The sequence below is a fragment of the Trachypithecus francoisi genome, unplaced genomic scaffold (assembly GCF_009764315.1).
Source record: "Trachypithecus francoisi isolate TF-2019V2 unplaced genomic scaffold, Tfra_2.0 Lachesis_group15, whole genome shotgun sequence".
In the NCBI taxonomy this organism is placed as follows: Eukaryota; Metazoa; Chordata; class Mammalia; order Primates; family Cercopithecidae; genus Trachypithecus; species Trachypithecus francoisi.
This window is the reverse complement of record NW_022681460.1, coordinates 52,473,250-52,496,979: the sequence shown is the minus strand read 5'-3', so window position 1 is coordinate 52,496,979 and position 23,730 is coordinate 52,473,250. Positions and strand designations below refer to the sequence as shown.

Here is a 23,730-nt window from a genome sequence, read left to right as displayed (position 1 = left end):
TTGGCTCCATCTGCTGAGCTTACTTTGTCTTGATCCTAGGGGAATTTGAGACAGGGTCTCACTCCGTCACCCAGGCTGGAGTGCAGTGGTGCCATCTTGGCTCACTGCAACCTCTGCCTTTTGGGTTCAAGTGATCTTCCTGCCTCACCTCCCCAGTAGCTAAGATCACAGGTGTGTACCACCACACCTGGCTAATTTTTTATTTTTTGTAGAAATGGTGTTTCACCATGTTGCCCAGGCTGGTCTTAAACTCCTGAGCTCAAAGCAGTCTGCCCACCTCGGCCTCCCAAAGTGCTAGGATTACAGGAATGACCCATTGCACCAGCCTAGGGGAAAAAAATTTTAAGAGCCAATGATGTAAATTTTACCAACCTTTTGGCACCAGGCACCAGTTTCGTGGAAGAGAATTTCTCCATGGACCGGAGGCAGGGGGATGGTTTCGGGATGAAACTGTTCTACCTTAGATCTTAGGCATTAGATTCTCATAAACAGCGTGCAACCTCGATCCCTTGCACATGCAGTTCACAACAGAGTTTGCGGTCCTCTGAGAATCTAATGCTGCTGCTGATGGGACTGGAGGCGGAGCTCAGGTGGTAATGCTTGCTCCTCCACAGCTCACCTCCTGCTGTGAGACCTGGTTCCTAACAGGCCACAAACCAATACCAGTCTGCGGCCCAGGGGCTGGGGGGCCCTGATGTAAAGGACTTTAGAAACTGAGCTGATGTAGCTCTTCAAGTGTATTCTTTCAAATTGTCAAAGACAGTATTTGGATGTAAATATTGTTCTTGGAGAACCAACATTTCAAATTATCCCAGTACAGAGATTTATAAGCAGCTATTTATTTCTACACTGCTATGGTCTGAATGTTTGTGTCCATCCAAAATTCATATGTTGAAATCCTAACCCATAAGGTGATAGTACTGGAGGCGGAGCTTTTGGGAGTTGATTAGGTCTTGTGGGTGGAGCCCTAATGAATAGAATTAATGCCTTTATAAAAGATGCCCCAGAGAGATCCCTCACCCCTTCCACCATGTGAGGTTTATACAGAAAAGACAAGAGGCTTATGAACTAGGAAGTGGGCCTTCACCAGATGGCACCCTGATCTTGGACTTCCCAGCCTCCAGAACTGTTAGAAATAAATTTCTGTTGCCTATAAGCTACCCAGTTCATGGTGTTTTGTTATAGCAGACTAAGATATACACATAGGTTTAAGTCATCATATTGGAAAGTTCACTTACTGAACAGGCCTCATTCTCCCAAACTCCTGAAAATGCCTCATTTCTACTCAGGTTGATAAGGAATTGTTTCCTTGTTCCAGGCAGTTTTTCACCTGTGGGGCGGGAAGAATTGGGCTCTCCTCATGGGGTGAGTGTTGATAGTTGTAAACTTTTGACTAATATTTCAATTGTTGATAGGTGAGAAGAAACACATCCCGTAACGTTCTCACAGAAGGAGAAAATGCAAAATCACTTCTGGTTGGCCTGGGGTGAATCACCAGACTCCAAGTTCCAGAAAAACTGGGCTAGCATCTGTTTGTTCCCTACAGAGTGTCCCCAGAGCCTGGCACCCACAGGTACTCCATAAATGTTTGCAGAATGGAGGTAGGGAGATTAATCAGGGATTTCCTTTCAAGCCCAGGGCCTTGCTAGGCACTCCATGGTCCTGGACTAGCCAGCCCACATGCTTGGATACTGTATCATGCACTCTACAAATCCAGCAATCATTTAGAAAGATATCCAGAAAGGGCAGCATGGTATAGCAGAGCAAGCCCAGAACCAGGCACAGGTGGCTTGGCATCCAGCTCTGGCCTACCGTTATTCAGCAGTGTGACTGTGGGCACCTTAGTCCACCTCTCTAGGCTTCATTTTTATCACATGCAAAATGGAGCACTGAACTGCATGACCACTAAGATTCCCTCCACTGTAAGTTTATAATTTTCTATATTTAGTGATATTGAGAATGATAAATTTGCTACACGGGCTTACAGGAGAAGCAGCAAATCAATGGTTAACTATACACTGTATTTCTTCTTCAAAATGTAGCCATGCATCAAACCAAAAACAATTAAGCTGTTTTATAATAAAAAGAGATTATGGTAATATCGCCTACCTGGCTCAGCCCCAAATCATCCATCAGTATTCTGCTTTGCTCCAACTCACTGTCATGATGTTGATGTAAAAATAAGCTTGATATAGGAGTCGACGCAGAGCAAATTATACGCACCTGAAATAGAAGAAAATGAGTAAATGTGTTACTCTTTACATTTCACAAGTTGAAGGTAAGAAAAATCTCACAAAATAAAAATCTGTTTTTCACATACAGAAGCTTAGATCTTTGCTTTTAAGACGTCCATATATTTTTTTCCTAATTGTTTATCTCTTTAAAGCAGTACTTTAAAACTGCACAGTACTTTTCAGAATATTTCCACACAACTCCTACCACCCTGTGAAGTAGGGCACAAAGGTTTATTGGGAGACTTCAGGGCTGGACTCAGTTCAAGACGTCAGCCCAGATCTTCAGTTCTTAGTCCAGTGCTTTCTCCATTACTGTTCTGGTTTGAATGTTTTCGTCCCATCCAAAATTCATGCTGAAACTTACTCCACAATGCAACAGGATTAAGAGGTGTGGCCTCTAGGATATGATTGAGTCATGAGGCTCTGCCTTCACCCATGGGATTCGGTGCCCTTATACAGAATTTGATGGAGGGAGTTCACCATTTTTTGCCTTCCATTCCTTCCATCATGCAAGAACACAACATTTGTGCCCTCTGGCGGCAACAAGGCATCATCCTGAAGCAGAGAGTAGCCCTCACCAAACACCTAAACCTGCTGGCACCTTGATCTCAGACCTCCTGGAACTGGAAGAAATAAATTCCTATTATTTATAAATTACCCAGTCTATGGTATTTTGTATAGCACCACATACTGACTAAGATGATTACACTGTGATGTTGACATTTATACCTGGCTGTTTGGAGCTGGTCTGTGCACCTAAAATGCTCCCCAGAGACACTGTGAAGAGGTTAGTTACACTTTTGCTGCACAGCAGACTGCTAAGTTCAGTGCATTGCTATTCTAATTAGGCCAGTGATATTAGTATCCTGCTAGGACCTTCTTCAAAAAAACTAAGATTTACATTAATATCTCTTGATTATGTAAGTATTTGAGTGAGTGTTCATATGTAATCATATATTGGAAGCAGCTTTTATATCCACTAGTTTAAATACAAAACATATTCTTTTTGATGTTTTAAAAGTCCTGAATTTGTCTTCAGGATTCATAACTATCTTTTAAAATCATTATTTAAATAATAATACACCAGTACTTAAAAATCATGTGTTGACATTTGACACTAGATTTTCCATATCCAAATCGCCTTCTACCTCCTAAGTTATTTTAATCAAAGACACTTTTTCATTATTTACATGGGAATATCCTTCTTTCACAAATCTCCATGAGTACATTACAGAATAATGTCTGTTTAATGCTCCCAATTTCTGAAATAAAATGGTTTTGACTACACTTTAATAAAGAGTGTAATCTCTAAATGAGTGATTTAGGTAAAGGGAATGTTAGGAGGGTAGTTTGAGTATTCCATCATATTGCCAGATAAATTCTTTTTTCCTTCAATTAAGAAGTGAAAAGGTGGGTGTGAGGTAAGGTTGGGGGTAGGACTGAGGGATGGGGGCCATAAGCTTTCTCTAAGGCATTCCTAGCTGAAATATCAAAATAACAAGTCTCTCAGTCCTCCACTATGAGCCATCCTAATTATGCCCCTCCGTCGTTTTCTTCTTGAAGCCTAGTCCTGTAAAAACAGCAGCCTCCAGGCCCCTGCCCTTCATTCCACCCCTGCCCTCCCCACCATTAGTGTAGAGTCGAGTCTGTGGAAGGCAAACCACTCACAGCTGATGGGCCTCCATCCCCAAGCTCTGCGTCCTCAGCCTCCTGCCTCTCCAGATTCCCTGGTCACACGTGTGTGGGCTCCACAGGGACACACAGCAGCTTTTGATAGCACTCCCTTAGGTGGCCTTCCCTCAGCTTCTGCGTCAGAGCCACACTTGCTGCCTTTCACACTCGGCCCATCCCGGAGCCGTTGCTGCAAACTCCCCATGCTGGTTACCCCTTTTTTTTTTTTGAGACGGAGTCTTGCTCTGCCACCCAGGCTGGAGTGCAGTGGCCGGATCTCAGCTCACTGCAAGCTCCGCCTCCCGGGTTTATGCCATTCTCCTGCCTCAGCCTCCCGAGTAGCTGGGACTACCGGCGCCCGCCTCGTCGCCGGCTAGTTTTTTGTATTTTTAAGTAGAGACAGGGTTTCACCGTATTAGCCAGGATGGTCTTGATCTCCTGACCTCGTGATCCGCCCGTCTCGGCCTCCCAAAGTGCTGGGATTACAGGCTTGAGCCACCGCGCCCGGCCGGTTACCCCTTTCATTCTGTGCCTAGAGTTTAGCCCTCGCTCTTCTCAGCGTTTATAGCAAGGACCTGAGAAATATGAGAACATGCAGTTCCTGGCCCCATGCCTGGTACTCATTTGCTGGGGTGGGGATGGGTGAGCTCTGGAATCTTGATTTTTTTTTTTTTTTTTTTTTTTTTTGAGATGGAGTCTCGCTCTGCCGCCCAGGCTGGAGTGTAGTGGCCGGATCTCGGCTCGCTGCAAGCTCCGCCTCCCGGGTTTTACGCCATTCTCCTGCCTCAGCCTCCCGAGTAGCTGGGACTACAGGCGCCCGCCACGTCGCCCGGCTAGTTTTTTGTATTTTTTAGTAGAGATGGGGTTTCACCGTGTTAGCCAGGATGGTCTCGATCTCCTGACCTCGTGATCCGCCCGTCTCGGCCTCCCAGAGTGCTGGGATTACAGGCTTGAGCCACCGCACCCGGCCTGGAATCTGGATTTTTAAGTAGGCCAGATGGTTCTGCCACAGGTGGCCCTCAGAGGATTTCCCACCCCATAGATCAGTGCACTCTCCCCGCTAGACTTTCACAGCACCATATGCCTCCTTCTCTAAGAGGTCATCCCACAGTGGTGATTTTACATTGAGTTCCGTGGACAGCTGAATCACCTTTCTCTGGTATTAGGCTATCTAAGCTCTTTGAAGGCAGGCACCATCTAGTTTCACTTGCCACTGAATTTCTAGTGTTTGGCATGATGAAGTTTACAGAATGAATGAGCAAATGAAACATTAAATTATCACCTCTCCCTCCCGGCAGATTCTGTTGCTTATCTCCTTCCCACAAAGTCCCTTCAATTTAGAATCACTGCTCTAATTCTGTGCAAATAATAGGGAGAAAAAAGTGTATCTAATGGTAAAATAATATTTAAATTAACTCTAATTTCAAAATGTACTTTTGCTATGAATCTATATTTACAGATACATTCTATTCATAGCTCACCTTTGAGAGCATACCATATGCCAGACAACATTCTTTGTGCTTTACATGCTCATTTAATGTTCACAACTTCATAAGTACCATTATTATCTGCTTTTTCTAGAAAAGGCAGTTGAAGCTCAGAGAGATTAAGATGGTCTCTAGGATAGACAGCCTGACCCCAGGGCCCACTCTTGAACCACTAGGCTATGCTCCTTTGATGAATGGGCCATGGCTTGGCAATTCATGCTAAAACATATGGATTAAAAACAAACAAACAACAAGATGGAATAATGCTAGCTACTGGGGCTTCTGGGTCATAGGGAGAGAGAAGAGCTTCAGTATTCAGAAGGGTCCTCTAGTCATCCACTCATTTGTTTTCTTCCCCTTCTCCTTCTCCTTCTCCTCCTTCTCTTCCTTCCTCCTTCCTCCTCCTCCTCCTCCTTCTCCTCCTCCTTCTTTTTTTTTTTTTTTTGAGAGATAGGGCCTCACTCTGTCACCCAGGCTGGAAGGCTGGAGTGGAGTGGCATGATCATGACTCACTACTGTAACCTTGAACTCCTGGGCTTAAGCAATCCTCCCACCTCAGCATCCCAACTAGGCAGGATGACAGGCCCACACCGCCACACCCAGCTAATTTTCTTATTTTTTGTAGAGCTAGGATTTTGCTATGCTGTCCAGGCTGGTCTTGAACTCCTGGCCTCATGCAATCCTCCCTTGGCCTCCCAAAGTGCTGGGATGATAGGCATGAGCCATCACACCTGGCTTGCTCATGCATTGTTCTATCAGTGCAATCATTTATTCATGCAACAAACACTTATTGAGCATTCAGTCTATGCAAGACATTGTGTTTCAGAATGTGATAGATGAAGCATATAAGCTGTTTGGTAGAATGATGTAATCATTCATTCACACAGCAGAGCGTCTTGTGATGGGAGTTTTACTATAGTACTACTGCTGCTTTACTCATAGTGCTTACATAGCATTCAGCTTGTGCCAAATGTTTTAAATGCTTTACATGGATTTGCCTTTTTAGTCATCGCAACAACCCTCAGAAGTAAATAATATTATCATCCCCAATTCACACATGAAGGAATGGAGGCACAAAGAGGTGAAGTAAGTGATAGAAGTACATCAAGTCAGGATTCCAGCCCAGGCAATCTGGCTCCACAATACAAAGTGTTTAGTTTTAAGAAAATGTACTACATCCTTACCTTGAGATCATAAAAGTTATCGATGAGAGTTATGAATCTTCGACCTTGAGTCCTGTTTGCCAGAGTAAATTGCGGAATGTTTCGTAAAAATATTGTATCAAAACTCTTTGATAGTTCCAAATAGTCACTGGCTCCAAGTGGCTATGATTAAAATGAAATAAAGAAAATTAAAAAATAAATCAATTCTGGTTGCCTTTGGATTGGTTTAGTGTGAAAACACCTCTTTCTTGTCACAGTGTGATCTAGGTGGTAGCTTTGGGTAACTTGACCAAATGGGGCAGTGTTTTCAGAGTAGGCTAAGGACACAGACAATGTACACTGTGTTGCCTTAATAGTGATGTAAAAAAGGGGTAAGAGAGAAGACAAGAGTGTGGTGGGGAGTTAAAGAATATCTCTAGCCACAGCCTTAGCTGGTAGTCTTTAGGTCTCTGTCCATATTTTTATTTCTATGATATCACTTTAAACACGTCCTAATAAATCTTTCCTGTGACTCAACTGCAAACTGCCAGTATTGGTCAATGGAGCTATTTGATAACGGCATGCTGAAGATTATACCGCCATTTTGAAATAAAGACTGTGCGTCAGTATGAAAATCATCAGAAATTATTTTTAGTTTAATTTAAGGTACAATTATTCAAGTGTAACACTGCTAACCTCTGTAGGAAATACTGAAGGGCTTAAATGAGCAGGAGCAGATGAGAGCTCCAGAATAACTGGAGGCAGTGCACTGCCTCTCGACACGAGGAGAATTTGGGACTCAAGGTCCACAATATTATTCATAAAAGTGCCACCTACAGATATAAAGCACTTGTTTCTGAAACATGAATTTAACTCCTGAACATCAGGAACACGATCTGCAAACACATTATTTGGGGTTAGGAACACTCCCAGGAAATGTTACCTCTGCTCATTTTAAGCTGCCTGTGGATGACTGTACTCTGTGAGCAGCAAACCATGAGCAAATGTCGGGAGAGTGTTTCTGGCCCTGCTGGAGTTGGGAGAAGGCAGAGACTGAGTGGCCCAGGAGCTGCTCTGAAGTGCCTCTGGAAGCTTCTGGGTCACCCTGACCGACCTCTAGGACACAGGTGGCTGAACCTCCTCAGTTTCTGGCAGAATCCATCATTACTCCTCCCTGTCCAGAAATGTCTATCTCATTTGGGAAGTCCTTTGCATGAAACTTCTTTCAGAAATGTTGATAAGGTGATATTCCTGGGAGAATTAGGAAACCGTGAGGAGGAGGAGAGTCATTCTCACCCTTGTCCATTCACTTAAGCCTACCACTGTCCTACCAACCAGCTGAAATCAGTTATGCTCAGGAAAGAAGAATTTGCATGGAGGTGTGGGGAGGTACAAGTGGGAGGTACAAGTAAATCCAGAGAGTTAGGTTCTGGAGAAGTGGTTCCCTACATAGAGAGCAGTTCTAAGAAGGATACAGCAATTATGGGACCTAGGCAATGGGCACAAAACCAGAGACAAAGAGCACCAAGAATGACCCGAGTCCTTTGGAAACGTGCTGACCGTGCCCTTTCCTCCCATCTCTTCTCATCAATCAGATAACAAATGGTGGCCAGGAGGAGGCAACCTCCGCCCTTCCCATTTTCCTTCCCTGGCTGGAGAGCCTCTATCTCCAGACCCTGTGCCTGGCCTTAGCTGAGACAAGCCACTCACCTCAGCCATGGAGGGTTCCAGTGTGCTGTGGGTTTTTCTGGGAGTGGGGTGGGGTTGGTTTAAACTTGCTTCTCTTCCAAGAGAATCCTGCTATTGAGCCCAATACAGACCAGGAGCACATGTTAATAGAGAAGCTGGGAGTGAGGGCTCTGGAAGGCCTGGATCTGACTCCTTAGTTGCTACTTATCAACTGGGTGCCACTGGCAAGTTATATCATCTTCCTGTTCCTTAGTTTTCTCATTTGTAAAATGGGGATTTGATTCCTATCTGACAGAATTGTGAGGATTAAATAAAATAATACATGCAAAGCATTTAGCACAGTGCCTGGAGCATACATTAGTATTCAAACCATCTTAATGACTTTTATTTTTATTATTTTGAGCTCAAATGATTGGGTTCAGTACAAATGAATTGAGTATGTCATTCTTAAGAGGAATCCAAGACCCTAAATCAGCCTTTGTGCACTTGTCTGTCTTGGGAGTCACAGCAGGCACCAGATGAGACTGTGGAATCACCAAATAGTGAAAACAATCCCTGAAAGGGAGAGAGGGGAGGGCAAAATATAGTGTCTTTTTGTAAAAATGAAAACTCATACATTAAGACTCTCATGCTCTGAAGGTACACTACTTTTTTTGAGATCAGTTAGGATTTAGTGTCTCATCTTTTGTAAACCAGAAAGTATATGTAAAAAAATGTAAAACCTCATATTAGGTATGTAGTTATGTATAATTAAGCTCACTCTTTATGCATGGATGTGATTTCTATCAGAATAGCTACATGCCCAAGGAAAATCATTATCAGAAGTGCACTGAAGTGCCTAGGGCAACTGAAAATCAGAATTTTGCCCATTCAGCTATTTTACAAATTATATACCTTTGGCAGTAGGTTCTGCATTTGCCATTATATTAGCAACTATTCCTTCCCCTCATATCCCTAAAACAATTACATGCTCATTCACATAAAGAAAACAAAGCTCAATAGAGTTATCTGTCTCCTTTCAAGACAACCGTCATTGGGCGAATGTGGAATTGTTGTTTAATACATTCAGTTTAGGATGAGGAAAAAGTTCTAGAGGTAGACAGTGTTGATCACTGTACAACGATATGAATGTACTTAATGCCTCTGAACTGTACACTTAGAATTAGTTACAATGGTTAATTTATGTTATACAGTATTTTACTACAGTAAAAAAAAAGTCATTCAAACAAGGAGAGGTTATTTGTTGCCAAACAGATCTCTCTCAATTTAGGCCATGAAGAGATAGTAATATTACTTTTTTCTTTAAAAACATGAGAAAGAAGAATGAAATGTATTAATCAAAGAAGGAAGTTTCCCTCCCGCCCTCAAAAAAAAATCAGGTCCAATAAGAATAGGACTAATTTAAAATAATGACATTTTTTGGTTTTTAATAAATTAATGGGTAAGCATATTTCTAAAAAGAAAAGTTCAAAAAAGTAAAAAATAAAAAAGAGAATAATAAATAGGAAAGATAAACAAGAAAAACAATTCAGTTGGCTCTCCATATCTGTGGGTTCCACACCTGCAGACCCAACCAACTGCCGATCAAAATATTTGAAAAAAAAAACATAAAAACCAACACAAATATTAACAAGCAATACATTATAACAACTATTTACACAGCATTTACATTGCACTAGATATTATAAATAATCTGGAGATAATTAAAGTATAGCAGAGGAAGCCAGGCCCAGTGGCTCACGTCTGTAATCCCAACACTTTGGGAAGCTGAGGTGGGTAGATCACTTGAACTCAGGAGTTGGAGACCAGTTTGGGCAACATAGTGAAACCCCATCTCTACAAAAGATACACAAAGTTAGCCAGGTGTGATGGTATGTGCCCGTGGTTACAGCTACTCAGGAGGCTGAGGTGGGAGGATTGCTTGAGCCTGGGAGTCTGAGTTTGCAGTGAACTGAGATCACCACCATTGCACTTGAGCCCAGTCGTCTGAGACCTTGTCTCAGAAACAAACAAACAAAAAATACGGGAGGATGTGCATGGGTTATATGCAAATACTACTCCATTTTATATCAGGGACTTCAGGATCTGCAGATTTGGTGTCTGTGGAAGGTCCTGGAACCAATTACCCATGGATACAGAGGGGTGACTGTACTTTAAAGTAAACCAGTCAAAATCCATGACACAGCCCAGGTCAATATGCTCCCATTTATAGCATGTCTTAATTTTAGCATTTTTCCCCATGTAGCGATGATGACTAGCGTGTTGTCAGTATTTTTCTCCATAAATGTCAGACAATATCAAGTACATCTACCTATGTATATTGCCTCTGCTCCATTCCCTTTCTCTTCTCCTTCTGATACTTTAAACAAATCTAGGTTAAATGTCATACTCTCCTTTTATCCTTTATTTTGTATATTTCTTTATTACTTCTCCATGATTCATTTTGGATAGTTTTTCTGATCCACTGTGCTTCTCCTTAGCTGTGTTTAATCTGCTCTTAAGCTCATCCCTTGAGCCCTTAATTTTGGTTACTGCATTTTGTAGCTCTAGAATTTCCACTGATTGTTTTTCAAGGTTGAGATGTCTCTTTTTGTTATCTCTAGATCTCTTCTGATGCATAGCTTCAAGTCCATTTTTTTTTAATGAAAAAGCTCTTTGAATATGTAAGTCTAGTTGTTTAAAATATGGACTCATAATTCAAATATCTGGAGTTCCTAATTTTATTGTCTGTTGTTTTTGCTTGCTCTCATTCACAGTGTCTTGTCTCCTCATATGCCTGGTTATCTTTGTGCATCCTGGATTTTACCATTGAAAAAAAATACATATAGAAAAAAATCTGGCCAGGCACAGTGGCTCACGCCTGTAATCCCAGCACTTTGGGAGGCTGAGGTGGGTGGATCACAGGGTCAAGAGTTCAAGATCAGCCTGGCCAAGATGGTGAAACCCCGTCTCTACTACGAATACAAAAATTAGCTGAGCATGGTGGCAGGCGCCTGCAATCAGGAGGCTGAGGCAGGAAAATTGCTTGAACCCAGGGGGTGGAGGTTGCAAGGAGCTGAGATCGTGCCATTGCACTCCAGCCTGGGTGACACAGTGAGACTCCATCTCAAAAAAAAAAAAAAAAAAAAAATCCAAGCTCAGGGCTTGAGGTTTTCTAAGTATTCAGCTGAAAATCTGGCTGAAGTCCATGAGAGGGCTGGCTTATTTCTGCTTTACACTAATTCCTAGGTGCAGTCCTTCAGGACTTCAGAATGAAATCCACTCAGGACTTTATCCAAAGTTGGGGAGACAGGCAGTTAAATAGGTTCCCATCCATGGATGGCCCTAGTCTCTGACTTTTGTCCCACTAACACAATAAGGCTGCCAAAAGTAAGCTCAGCTCACCTCATTTTGAAAACAAGATTGCTTAGTACACACCAATATCCATGTTTTTCTCTTCTTTCTGGGCACACAGATAGACTATGGGCACCCTTCATTTTATTGTGCTTCATTTTACTGCATAAATTCTGAAGATACTTTTGTTTTGTTTACAAATTGAAGATTTGTGGCAACTCTGCATCAAGCAAGTTTGTTGGTGACGTTTTTCCAACAGCATGTGCTCACTTCATGTCTCTGTGTCACATTTTGGTAACTGTCACAATATGTCACACTTTTTCATTATTATTATATCTGGTATGGTGATCTGGGATCAGTGATCTTCCATGTTACTGTTGTAATTGCTTTGGGGTGCCACGAACCACACCCTTATAAGATGGTGGACTTAACTGACGCATTTTGTGTGTTCTGACTGCTCCACCACTGGCTGTTCCCCTATCTTTCTTCCTCTCCTCAGGCTTTCCTATTCCCTGAGATACAACAATATTAAAATTAGGTCAATTAATAACACTACAGTGGCCTCTGTGCTCAAGTGAAAGGAAGACTCGTACATCTCTCATATAAAAGCTAAAGCTAGAAATGATTATGCTTAGTGGGGAAGGCATGTCAAAAGTCAAGACAGAAGCTAGGCCTCTTGAGCCAGTTAGCCAAGTTGTGAATGAAAAGGAAAATTTCTTGAAGGAAATAAAAAGTGCTACTCCAGTGAACACACAAACGATAAGAAAGTAAAAAAGCACTATTGTTGATTTGGGGAAAGTCTGAGTGGTCTAGATAGAAGATCAGACCAGCCACAATGCTTCCTTAAGCCAAAGCCTAACACAGAGCAAGGCCTTGACCCTCCTCAATTACACGAAGATTGAGAGAGGTGAGGAAGTTGCAGAAGAAAAATTGGAAACTAGCAGAGTTTGGTTCATGAGGTTTAAGGAAAGAAGCCATCTCGATAACGAAAGTTCATGGTGAAATAGCAAGTGCTGATGTAGAAGCTGCAGCAAAATCTAGTTAAGATCATGAAGGTGGCTACACTAAACAACAGATTTTCAATGCAGATGAATCAGAAGAAGATGCCCTCTGTGACACAGCTAGAGGGAAGTCAATGTCCGGCTTCAAAGCTTCAAAAGGATAGACTGACTCTCTTGCTAGGGGCTAATGCAGCTGAAGCCAATGCTCATTTACCATTTTGAAAATCCTAGAGCCCTTAAGAATGATGCTAAATCCACTCTGCCTGTGCCCTAAAAATGGAACAACAAAGCCTGGATGATAGCACGTCTTTTTATAGCATGGTTTACTATGTATTTTAAGCCCCCTTTAAGAGCTACTGCTCAGAAAAAAAAGATTTCTTTCAAAAGATTACTGCTCATTGGCAATGCACTTGGTCACCCAAGAGCTCTGGTGGAACTGTACAAAGAGATGAATGTTGTTTTCATGACTGTTAACACAACATCCATTCTGCAGCCGATGGATTAAGAAGTAATTTTGACTTTCAAGTCTAATTATTTAAGAAATACATTTTGGAAGGCCATAGCTGCCACATATAGTGATTCCTTTGATGGATCTGGGCTAAGTTAATTGAAAACTTTCTGGAAAGGATTCATCATTCTACACACCATGAAGAACATTAGTGCTTCATGGGGAGGAGGTCAAAATATCAACATGAACAGGAGTTTGGAAGAAGAGGACTCTAAGCCTCATGGATGACTTGGAGACGTTTAAGAGGAAGTAACTGCAGATGTGGTGGAAATAGCGAGAGAACTAGAATTAGAAGTGGAGCCTGAAGATATGGCTGAATTGCTGCAATCTCATGATCAAACTTGAACTGATAAAGAGTTGCTTCTTATGGATGACAAAGAAAGTGGTTTCTTGAGATGGAATCTACTCCTGGTGAAGATGGTGTGAACACTGTTGAAATGATAACAAAGGATTTAGACTATTACATAAACTTAGTTGTTAAAGCAGTGGCAGGGGTTGAGAGGAGTGACTCCAATTTCAAAAGAAGTTCTGCTGTGAGTAGATGCTATCAAACAGCATCACTTGCTACAAAGAAATCTTTTGTAAAAGGAAGAGTCCATTGTACAGCAAAGTTCATTGTCTTATTTTAAGAAATTGTCACAGTCATCCTAACCTTCAGCAATCACCACTGTGATCAGTCAACAGTCATCAACATTGAGGCAAGAGGTTGGGCATGGTGGTTCACGCCTATAATCCCAGCACTTTGGGAGGCCAAGGCAGGCGGATCACTTGAGGTCAGGAGTTTGAGACCAGCCTGGCCAACATGGGGAAACCCTGTCTCTACTAAATATACAAAACCAGGCCAGGCACGGTGGCTCATGCCTGTAATCCCAGCACTTTGGGAGGCCAAGGTGAGTGGATCACCTGAGGTAGGGAGTTCGAGACCAGCCTGATCAACAGGGAGAAACCCCGTCTCTACTAAAAATACAAAATTAGCCAGGTATGGTGGCACATGTCTGTAATCCCAGCTACTCAGGAAGCTGAGGCAGAAGAATCACTTAAACCCAGGAGGCAGAGGTTGTGGTGAGCCAAGATTGCGCCATTGCACTCCAGCCTGGGCAACAAGAGCAAAACTCCATCTCAAAAAACAAACAAACAAAATCAAAACAAAGCAAAACCGGGCATGGTGGCTGCATCTGTAATCTCAGCTACTCAAGAGGCTAAGGCAAGAGAATCGCTTGAACCTGGGAGGCAGAGGTTGCAGTGAGCCGAGATCGTGCCATTGCACTCCAGCCTGGGCGACACAGTGAGACTCTGTCTGGGTAAAAAGAAACAAAACAAAACATTGAGGCAAGAAAAGCCTATACCAGTAAAAACATTACAGCTAACTGAAGGCTCAAATGATAGTTAGTATTTTTTAGTAATAAAGCATTTTTAAATTAAGGTATGTATTTTTTTGACATAATGCTATTGCACACTTAATAGACTATAAACATAACTTTTATATGTACTGGAAAACCAAAAAATTCCTGCAACTCATTGGTTCCAGTGGTCTGGAACCAAGCAGCAATATCTCCAAGGTATGTCTGTATTAATGCCCAGCCTCCCTTTGATTTAAGTGTGGCTGTGTGATCAAGTTCAGACCAGGGAATGAGAGAGACAGTAATATGATCACTTCAAGGTCTAGCCCACAAAAACATTCTACACAGAATCTTCCTTCTTTTCCTTATCTGTGGCTGAAGAGAGAGGACTCTAAGGACTTAAAGGAGAGATGAAGTCTGGGTCCATGAAGGACTGCATGGAGCTATATTTCCTTGTCAGCCTGCATTGGATGGTAATATGTTCAAGAAATACATGCTTATTTATTAACCCTCTAATTTGGGGGTTATTTGTTGTAGCAGTTAGCCTATCCCACTACTAATTTCATCTAGCTTTCTTCATTGCCCTAACAAAAAAGGTGGTGCAAATTACAGAGTCGACCATTACTGAAAATGCAAAACTTCTTAATGTTTCCTTGTATGAATGAGGATTCTTGTTCATGCAGATAATAACTATCAAAAATTTCTCTTCGGCCGGGCGCAGTAGCTCACGTCTGTAATCCCAGCACTTTGGGAGGCCGAGGCAGGCAGATCACGGGGTCAGGAGTTTGAGACCAGCCTGGCCAACATGGTGAAACCCCGTCTACTAAAAATACAAAAAACTAGCCGGGCACGGTGGTATGTGCCTGTAATTTCAGCTACTTGGGAGGCTGAGGCAGGAGAATCGCTTGAACCCAGGAGGCGGAGGTTGCAGTGAGCAGAGATCACGCCATCACACTCTAGCCTGGGCGACAGAGCAAGACTCTGTCTCAAAAAAAAAAAAAAATTCTCTTCAAAGTGGGCAAAAAACATGAACAGACACCTCTTGAAACAAGAAATACAAGTGGTCAACAAAGATAGGAAAAAATGCCCAACATCATTAATCATCAGAGAAATGCAAATTAAAACCACAATGAGCTACCATCTCACAAAAGTCAGAATATTACTAAAAAGCCAAAAAATAGCAGATGTTGGTGAGGAATGTGGAGAAAAGGGAATGCTTATACATTGTTGGTGGGAACGCAAATTAGTTCAACCCCCATGGAAAACAGTATGGAGATTTCTCAAAGAACTAAAAATAGAACTACCATTCAACCCAGCAATCCCACTACTGGGTATCTGCCCAAAGGATAGTGCAAAAAAAGACACCTGCACTCATGTTTATCAAAAAGACATCTGCATTCATGTTTATAACAGCACTATTCACAACAACAAAGGCATGGAAGCAATCTAAGTGTCCATCAATGGTGGACTGGATAAAGAAAAGGTGTGTGTGTGTGTGTGTGTGTGTGTGTACACACACACATATGTACACACACACACATACCATGGAATACTACACAGCCATAAAAAGAATGAAATCATGTTCTTTGCAGCAACATGGATGCAGCTGGAGGCCTAAGCAAATTTATCCTAAGCAAATTAACAAAGAAACAGAAAATCAAATACTGCATGTTCTCACTTGTAAATGAGAGCTAAACAATGGGTACACATGGACATAAAGATGGAAAAAACAGACACTGGGAACCCCAAAAGCACAAGCAAGAGAAGAGGCAAGGGTTGGAAAAATTACCTATTGGTCACTATGTTCACTATTCAGATGACAAGCACCCTAGCAGCCCAAATTCCAGCATTATACAATACACTCATGTGACAAACCTGTGCATATACCCCTGAATCTATTATTTTTTTAAAAAATTCCTCTTCAAATTTTCTTCAGATTTTTTCTGGGTGGGGTGGGGAGGACTGATTCTACTCTTTTGCCCAGACTGGAGTGAGTACAGTGGTATGATCTCAGCTCACTGCAGCCTTGACCTCCTGGACTCAAGCGATCTTCCCACCTTAGCCTCCGAGTAGCTGGAACTACAGGTGCACTCCACTTACTAATGGACCCCAGCTAGTTTTTTTTTTTTTTGGTAGAGATGAGGTCTTGCTATGCTGCCAAGGCTGGTCTCAAAATCCTAGGCTCAAGCAATCCCAAACACTTTGGCCTCCCAAAGGACTGGGATTACAGGCATGCACAACCATGCCTGGCCTGGATTATCATTTTAAAAGTCTTAATCAGGAATTGCATTTATCCCATTTCAAGTATCAAAACTGACTTTTAAAAAGTTATGTTTATGGGCTGGGTATGGTGGCTCATACCTGTAATCCCAACAATTTGGGAGGCTGAGGTTGGTGGATTTCTTGAACTCAGGAGTTTGAGACCAGCCCGGGTAACATAGGAAAACCTCATCTCTACAAATAATACAAAAATTAGCCACGTGTAGTGGCATGTGCCTGTAGTCCCAGCTACTTGGGAGGCTGAGGTGAGAGGATGGCTTGAACCCAGGAGGCAGAGGTTGCAGTGAACCAAGATGGCGCCACTGTACCCCAGCCTGGGCGACAGAGCAATAACTTGTCTCAAGAAAAAAAAAAAGGTTATGTTTATGCAGGGAAGTTTCTCATTACAAATTTGAAAACATTTTGATAGTTTTATTCAAATGCAATATTTCATATATTTCTTTTTTTTTTGAAACAGAGTCTTACTCTGTCACCCGGGCTGGAGTGCATTGGCACAATCTTGGCTCACTGCAGTCTCCGCCTCCTGGGTTCAAGTGATTCTCCTGCCTCAGCCTTCCAAGTAGCTGGGATTACAGGTGCATGCCACACGCCTGGCTAATTTTTCTATTTTTAGTAGAGACAGGGTTTCATCATGTTGGTCAGGCTGGTCTTGAACTCCTGATCTCAGGTGATCTGCCTGCCTCGGCCTCCCAAAGTGCTGGGATTACAGGCATGAACCACCGTGCCTGGCCGATATATTTCAAAATATATTTGTAAGTTTATTTTTCTTCTCATCATCATATAATATACAGAAATATAATGAATGTTTTCACTAAACTACATATCGATGCTGCCAAATCATCTTATACAACCCTGTGTATCCCACAAAGGACATCACTTTTGATGTGTGACATCTTGATCAATGTGACCAATACTGATTTAAATACAAATATTGCCTTCTGTTCCCAAGCATTCATTATTTTAAAATGTTTGGGTTATATAAAGATGTTTACTTGGATTAACTAAAAACTTCTCTAGAACTAAATTACAATAATTTAAAATCCATTGGAGAATTGAAGAAGGCCTATGTGGGGCGGGGGGTCATCTGATTATAGTAATGGCTGCAATTGTTCTTGCCTCCTTGTCCATATCCTTTGGATTGCAACTTTCTAGCTCTTGCATTGAGACATGGAGTCTATTCTTTACCATGGCTCAACTCTTTACCATGGCCAACAGAATGAAGCAAAAGTCACAGCTTTCAAGTTCTGAACTTAGGTCTCAAGAGGCTTTGCATGCTTCTGTTCACTCTTTTGCAATACCTTGGCTAGCCTGCTGGAGGAGGAGAGAACACAAGAAGATTGCCAAAATTGCCAAATTTTGCCAAAAATTGCCAAAGCCAAGAGAGCATCCTAGGCTAGCATACAGCCAGCCAGCCCCACACAGATGAGAAGAGCCTAGCCCAGAGCAGCAAACTGACTGCAGATGCACACACGAACCCAACAGAGATCCAAAGAACTCCCCCATAGCCTGTAGACTAGAGGGTAATAGCAGATGCTTATTGTTACTCAGTTTATGTCATTGAATCTTGGGGTGATTTACTATGCAGCAAGAGCTAATGAAAACACTATACTTGCTACAGAGATTTACTAGTGAAAGCTTTTATTTTAAGTCATTAGCAAGTCCAGCCACTCTAGAAAAATATGATCCAGCTTTTATAGTTAAGAATTAGTTTTGCATAATTGATAAGTATATTTAAACATATATATCACCATTTATTTTATTTTTATAATCAATTTTGGAATTTTTCTGGTATATATGAAACTTATTTCTAGAAATAAAACATGATTTACTGTATACAAGAACTAGAAGGAAAAAGTTGGAAAATTTTGTGGTATCGTTTTAGAATACAAGAAGACATAGACCCAATCAAATACAAGCAGAGAACTGCAGGGAGACAGCAAATTGATATGAAAAAGGAATTAAGCGAGACAAAGATTGACTACAACAAAACTAAAATTGTAACAGCATTCCAACATAAAAAAATGAATATAGAATTTGAATAGACAATTCATGGAGCAAAGAATATAGTAAGTAAAAGAGGCTAATAAACAAATGAAAAAAATAGTCAAGCTCAGTAGTAATAAAGAAATTCTTATTTCAAAGAAATAAGAATGTTATATCATTTTTCAAATAGCAATTTGGCAATGAAAAATAAATTATGCAATTTGATGCCAGCAAACATGTAATGCAGCGTCCATTGCTGCTGGAAGAGCAAATTAGTTTAGTTGTTCCTGAAAACAGTTTGTTGGGTTGTAGTAAGAGCCCTAAAAAAAGTTATAAACTTACACTAGTCATTTCACTTCTAGAAATCAATCAGGAGAAAGTGATCGGAAATTCAACCAAAGGTTATACATAAGGTTATGTATAACTATGTCACCAAAAAGCGACTTTAATATCTAAAAACTTAAGAATGGTTCAATAAATTAAGGCACATTGATAAATAATATGTTGTCAACAAATAATGGTGTCCATGAAAAATATTTTATGATATAGAAACATGCCATGATTAAAAAAAAACTAAGCAAAAAAGCATAATGCAAAATTATATATTTGTTTTGCCCAAAATATATATGCAGAAAATAGCATAAGTAAATATATTTAAAATGTTAGTTGCTATTTCTAAATGGTCGGAGTGAAAGACTTAGAGGTATGTTTAATAATCTTCACTTTTTTTTTGGTTTGTCAGTATTTTCCAAAGGAGAAAGAAGCAAAATGATTATGACAAAAAAGAGCAAAACCAAAATACTGATGTAGAAAAACATCATTAAAGATCTTTATTAATTGCAAAGTATATTCTCTGTGTATTTTTATTTTTCAGCTATTTTGTCCCCTGCATCTTCCCAAATGTTATAATACATCATGAATATGTAAAATATGCAACACAAAGCATATACTAAAGACCTTGAGGAGCTACAACGCCATTTAAATTTGCTGTTGTCACCCTCATTTACGTCATTGTACAAGACAGGGAGTCCTATTCACCTCAGTGTCCCCAGCACCTAGCACAGACTAGGGAACAGAGTTTTGCATAATACATAATTAATGAATAAATAAAGACACTATCACAAAGTCTTCAAAATCAATTATAATTACCGAATGCTTAATAAATATGAAGCATTGTATTAAATCCTACAATAACTTTGCAAAACACAGGGAAAAGACATTTCTCTACTCCTTTGACCACACTAACATACAACTAAATTACATGCACAGTATATCTATGGCAGTTGCAAATATTTATACTTTTGTTTTGCATTAGTTGATCCTCCTATGTAACTAAACCATAGCATAATACACTTTTTGAAACCATAATTAGTATTGTGAATTCATGCATTGTGCCCTATGAATAATTAAAGCATACGATTACTTTGAGTACTAAATGGCACTTCAGTTAGTAGCATCCTTGAGTATGTTATTCTAGCTCAGAATTCAAGTAGGATTATCTAAGGCTGATTTTCTTATGATAGATAATGATGACATTCTCCATCTTTCCACCTGAGCAATTAAAAAGTTTAATAGTCTTTGATGTGGCTGGTTATCCGAATAATTTTCTTAACAGGAACAATTAAAATCCACTTATTCGATGGTTTGTGCATTCTCCACTATTGTTTCAAACTCTGTTTCTGTGGAAACCTGATGCAAACTTAAAGAACTTTAAATCTATAATGAGTTTGCAAAGTGTTTTCCTTAATTACCAAGAGTATACAGCTGGATTATATGTAGCCCAGTTTCTCTAACAAACTTAAAAATAAAGAGCTTGGGCTGGGCGCGGTGGCTCAAGCCTGTAATCTCAGCACTTTGGGAGGCCAAGACGGGCGGATCACGAGGTCAGGAGATGGAGACCATCCTGGCTAACACGGTGAAACCCCGTCTCTACTAAAAAATACAAAAAACTAGCCGGGTGAGGTGGTGGGCGCCTGTAGTCCCAGCTACTCGGGAGGCTGAGGCAGGAGAATGGCGTAAACCCGGGAGGCGGAGCTTGCAGTGAGCTGAGATCCGGCCACTGCACTCCAGCCTGGGCGACAAAGCGAGACTCCGTCTCAAAACAAACAAACAAACAAAAATAAATAAATAAATAAAGAGCTGGCTTGCTGTCTTTTTTCTCCTATATGTGAAATGGCCCAGTTGTCTGCTTTGGTATTGACCCTGGTGCCAGAAGTGGGAATGTTCTCAACGCCACACCAATGTGAAATGCACAAGCATTACCATCAGACCACCTTCTGCCCTCCAATGATCCACTTCACTTCAGTATACCTAAATGAGCTGTCAGCTTGAATTTCTTTTTTCTCTGCTTCACTAATGCTTGCTGTGCTACCATTATTTCAGCTGAAGTAGGACGATTACGATTTCGAGTTCTATCTAGATTTTACGGTCCTAAGAGTTAATCTTTATCTGTATAGACTACTCCTCGTAAACCCTTTGTAGGAATACGCTGATAGCTCTTCATTAAACAAACATGCGTGGTATCCTACTTTAATTACATGGCAATGACAATACTTCATATCTTAAAGAGAAGTACCTTTTAATAGAAAAATGCTTGAATGGAATTAAAGTGAATGTATCCTTTTCAAAACAAACTGAAAATACCATATGAATTCATGTTAAGACTATTTTTATGTGCCAGATTCCAAAATAATAGAAGATTAGAAAAACAAGGCTGGGCATGGTGGCTCACACTTGTAATTCCAGCACTTTGGGAGGCCGAGGTGGGCGGATCACTTGAGGTCAGGAGTTGGAGACCAGCCTGGTCAACATGGTGAAACCCCATTTCTACTAAAAATACAAAAAAAATTTTGCTAGGCATGGTGGTGCCCACCTGTAATCCGAGCTACTCGGGAGGCTGAGGCAGGAGAATCACTGGAACCTGGGAGGTGGAGGTTGCAGTGAGCTGAGATGGCACCACTGCACTCTAGCCTGGGTGACAGAGCAAGACTCTGCCTAAAAAAAAAAAAAAAGAAAAGAAAAGAAACAAAAAAAGCAGAGCACTGAAATGTGTGTATTTGCAGAGTAAATAATTTCCCAAGATTCATATGGCACCTTAATATAAGAAATCTCATGCATATGAAGTCCAAACACCCAGCTGGGAAATATCTCACCATTCCAGAAAATATCACCAATTCTTAACACATTCTACTTCTCAGGGTGTTCTTTGGAGTGCTGAGGGAAAGTTTTGTCATTTGATTTACACAGTCTCAATGGCAGGAGGCTGGTTCTACCTAAATCTGCCAGATCATTGTTAAATTCTCTAACCCCTTTTAATGGTTAATACAGTATTTTTTTTTTTTTTTTGCGGAGGGTGGGGGGGTGCATATTTTGCTTGTAGAAACAATGACTTAACAAAAAAATCAATGTGATTTACTTGACCAGCTTTGTGTATGTAATAAAGAGATATTCAAATTCTAGAGATGTCTAATTCTGGGGATCCTGGAACTGACAATTTTCTCAAGACACAAGCCACATCAAGTCAGGTCTATCAAATCAGATCTACCATGTGAAAAGCACCATGCTGGACTCATTGGGGCAGGGGAGCAGGGGGAGCGGGAATCGAAACAATTGGCATAAAAACGGAAAACCAAAATGAAAATGTGAGGCTGGGTATGGTGACTCACACCTGTAATCCCAGCAGTTTGGGAGGCTGAGGCAGGCAGATTGATTGCTTAAGCTCGAGACTGGCCTGGCCAACATGACGAAACCCCATCTCTACTAAAATACAAAAATTAGCCAGGCACGGTGGCACAGGCCTGTAGCTACTTGGGAGGCTGACACACAAGAATCGCCTGAACCTGAAGGGCGGAGGTTGCAGTGAGGTGAGATCATGCCACTGCACTCCAGCCTGGGTGACAGTGAGACTCTGTCTCAAAAACAAAAGGAAAGAAAAGAAAAAGAAGATGAAGTAGGAAATTGTCCTAATTAGCCTTATCATCATTATTAATAAGCATCGCTAAATGTAAGCATCAATAAAACTCCAAGACAATACATAACAACTGCAAAAGCATATCCACGACATGGTAAAAATTAGTGGAATGAGTTGTACTAACCACTTGGGATTGAATGAACCAGACTATACCTTGCTAATTACCTGGCATCTGTTGTTTGGTAGACATTTAACATCTAGGAGAAGTCAAGTTGCTCCTTTTGGAAATGGGATAAACTGGGTTCGACCATACAACAGAATTAACAACAGCAAATGAGCTAGTGTAGCGCAGAGCCCCCACTCAGAAAGACGCCCCATATTTCTAGAGTTAGGAAATCTTGCCTAGGTACTTTATTCAGCTTACGTTTTCAGCTTAACTGTAGTGTGAGGGGCAGTCAGAAGGCAGAGGGAGCCTGTGAAGAACAAGGCTGGTGCTTTGGTTTGTGAGGCTGGAGAAAACGGGCCTTCACACACCTTGGCTCACCATGTTGTGGAAGCTATCTTCACCACCAGATGATTTAGCCTGGCTCGACTCTCCTCCTAGTTCTCACAGTATCTAAGGTTTCTGAATTAAAGAAACCAGAGGTTTAAGCTTTGGAGTTTATTAGATGCTGTGGGAACACTTCAGACAACTAGGTTTTGATTCTTATGGTTCCCTTGCTAAAATTTGTTTAGCTTCAGGCCAATCCTAAGCAAACCCGACTCTAGAAAAACAGGAACAGCACAAGAGAGCTGGATAGTACATTACAGTGAGCATTTAGCCTAATAAATGAACTCACACTCTCCAGATCCAGGAACACAGTAGATAATACAACATTTTTTAAAAACATGCCATTACAAATGTCTCTCTCTCTCTCTCTCTCTGTGCATGTGTGTGTGTGTGTGTGTGTGTGGTGTGTGTAATTATTTGATTGGTTAGTTTAATATTTTTAAGAAGATTTTTGGCTTTTTGTTAAAAGGCATTTACTTTAACATGATCCTCTACTGTTAAACATGTACAATTCACCCTTTAAAGTCATAAAGAACAAAGAAAAAATTTATTGTAACTGCACTAACAGCTAGTCCTGTGAAATTATTCTGAATATTAGCAAT

The 23,730-nt window shown here is 41.0% G+C and overlaps 1 protein-coding gene across 2 annotated transcripts in view; it reads right to left on the bottom strand.

The window, feature by feature from the left end:
- Window positions 1-23,730, bottom strand: part of AFG1L (AFG1 like ATPase) — a 224,348-nt gene that overhangs the window by 4,056 nt on the left and 196,562 nt on the right. For both annotated transcript variants that reach the window (XM_033234787.1, XM_033234788.1), the window contains exons 11-12: window positions 6,577-6,717; window positions 2,110-2,223 (exon numbers count right to left, since the gene is read on the bottom strand). In XM_033234787.1, the coding sequence (XP_033090678.1) occupies window positions 2,110-2,223; window positions 6,577-6,717 (255 nt within the window). The remainder of the gene's footprint in view (window positions 1-2,109; window positions 2,224-6,576; window positions 6,718-23,730) is intronic.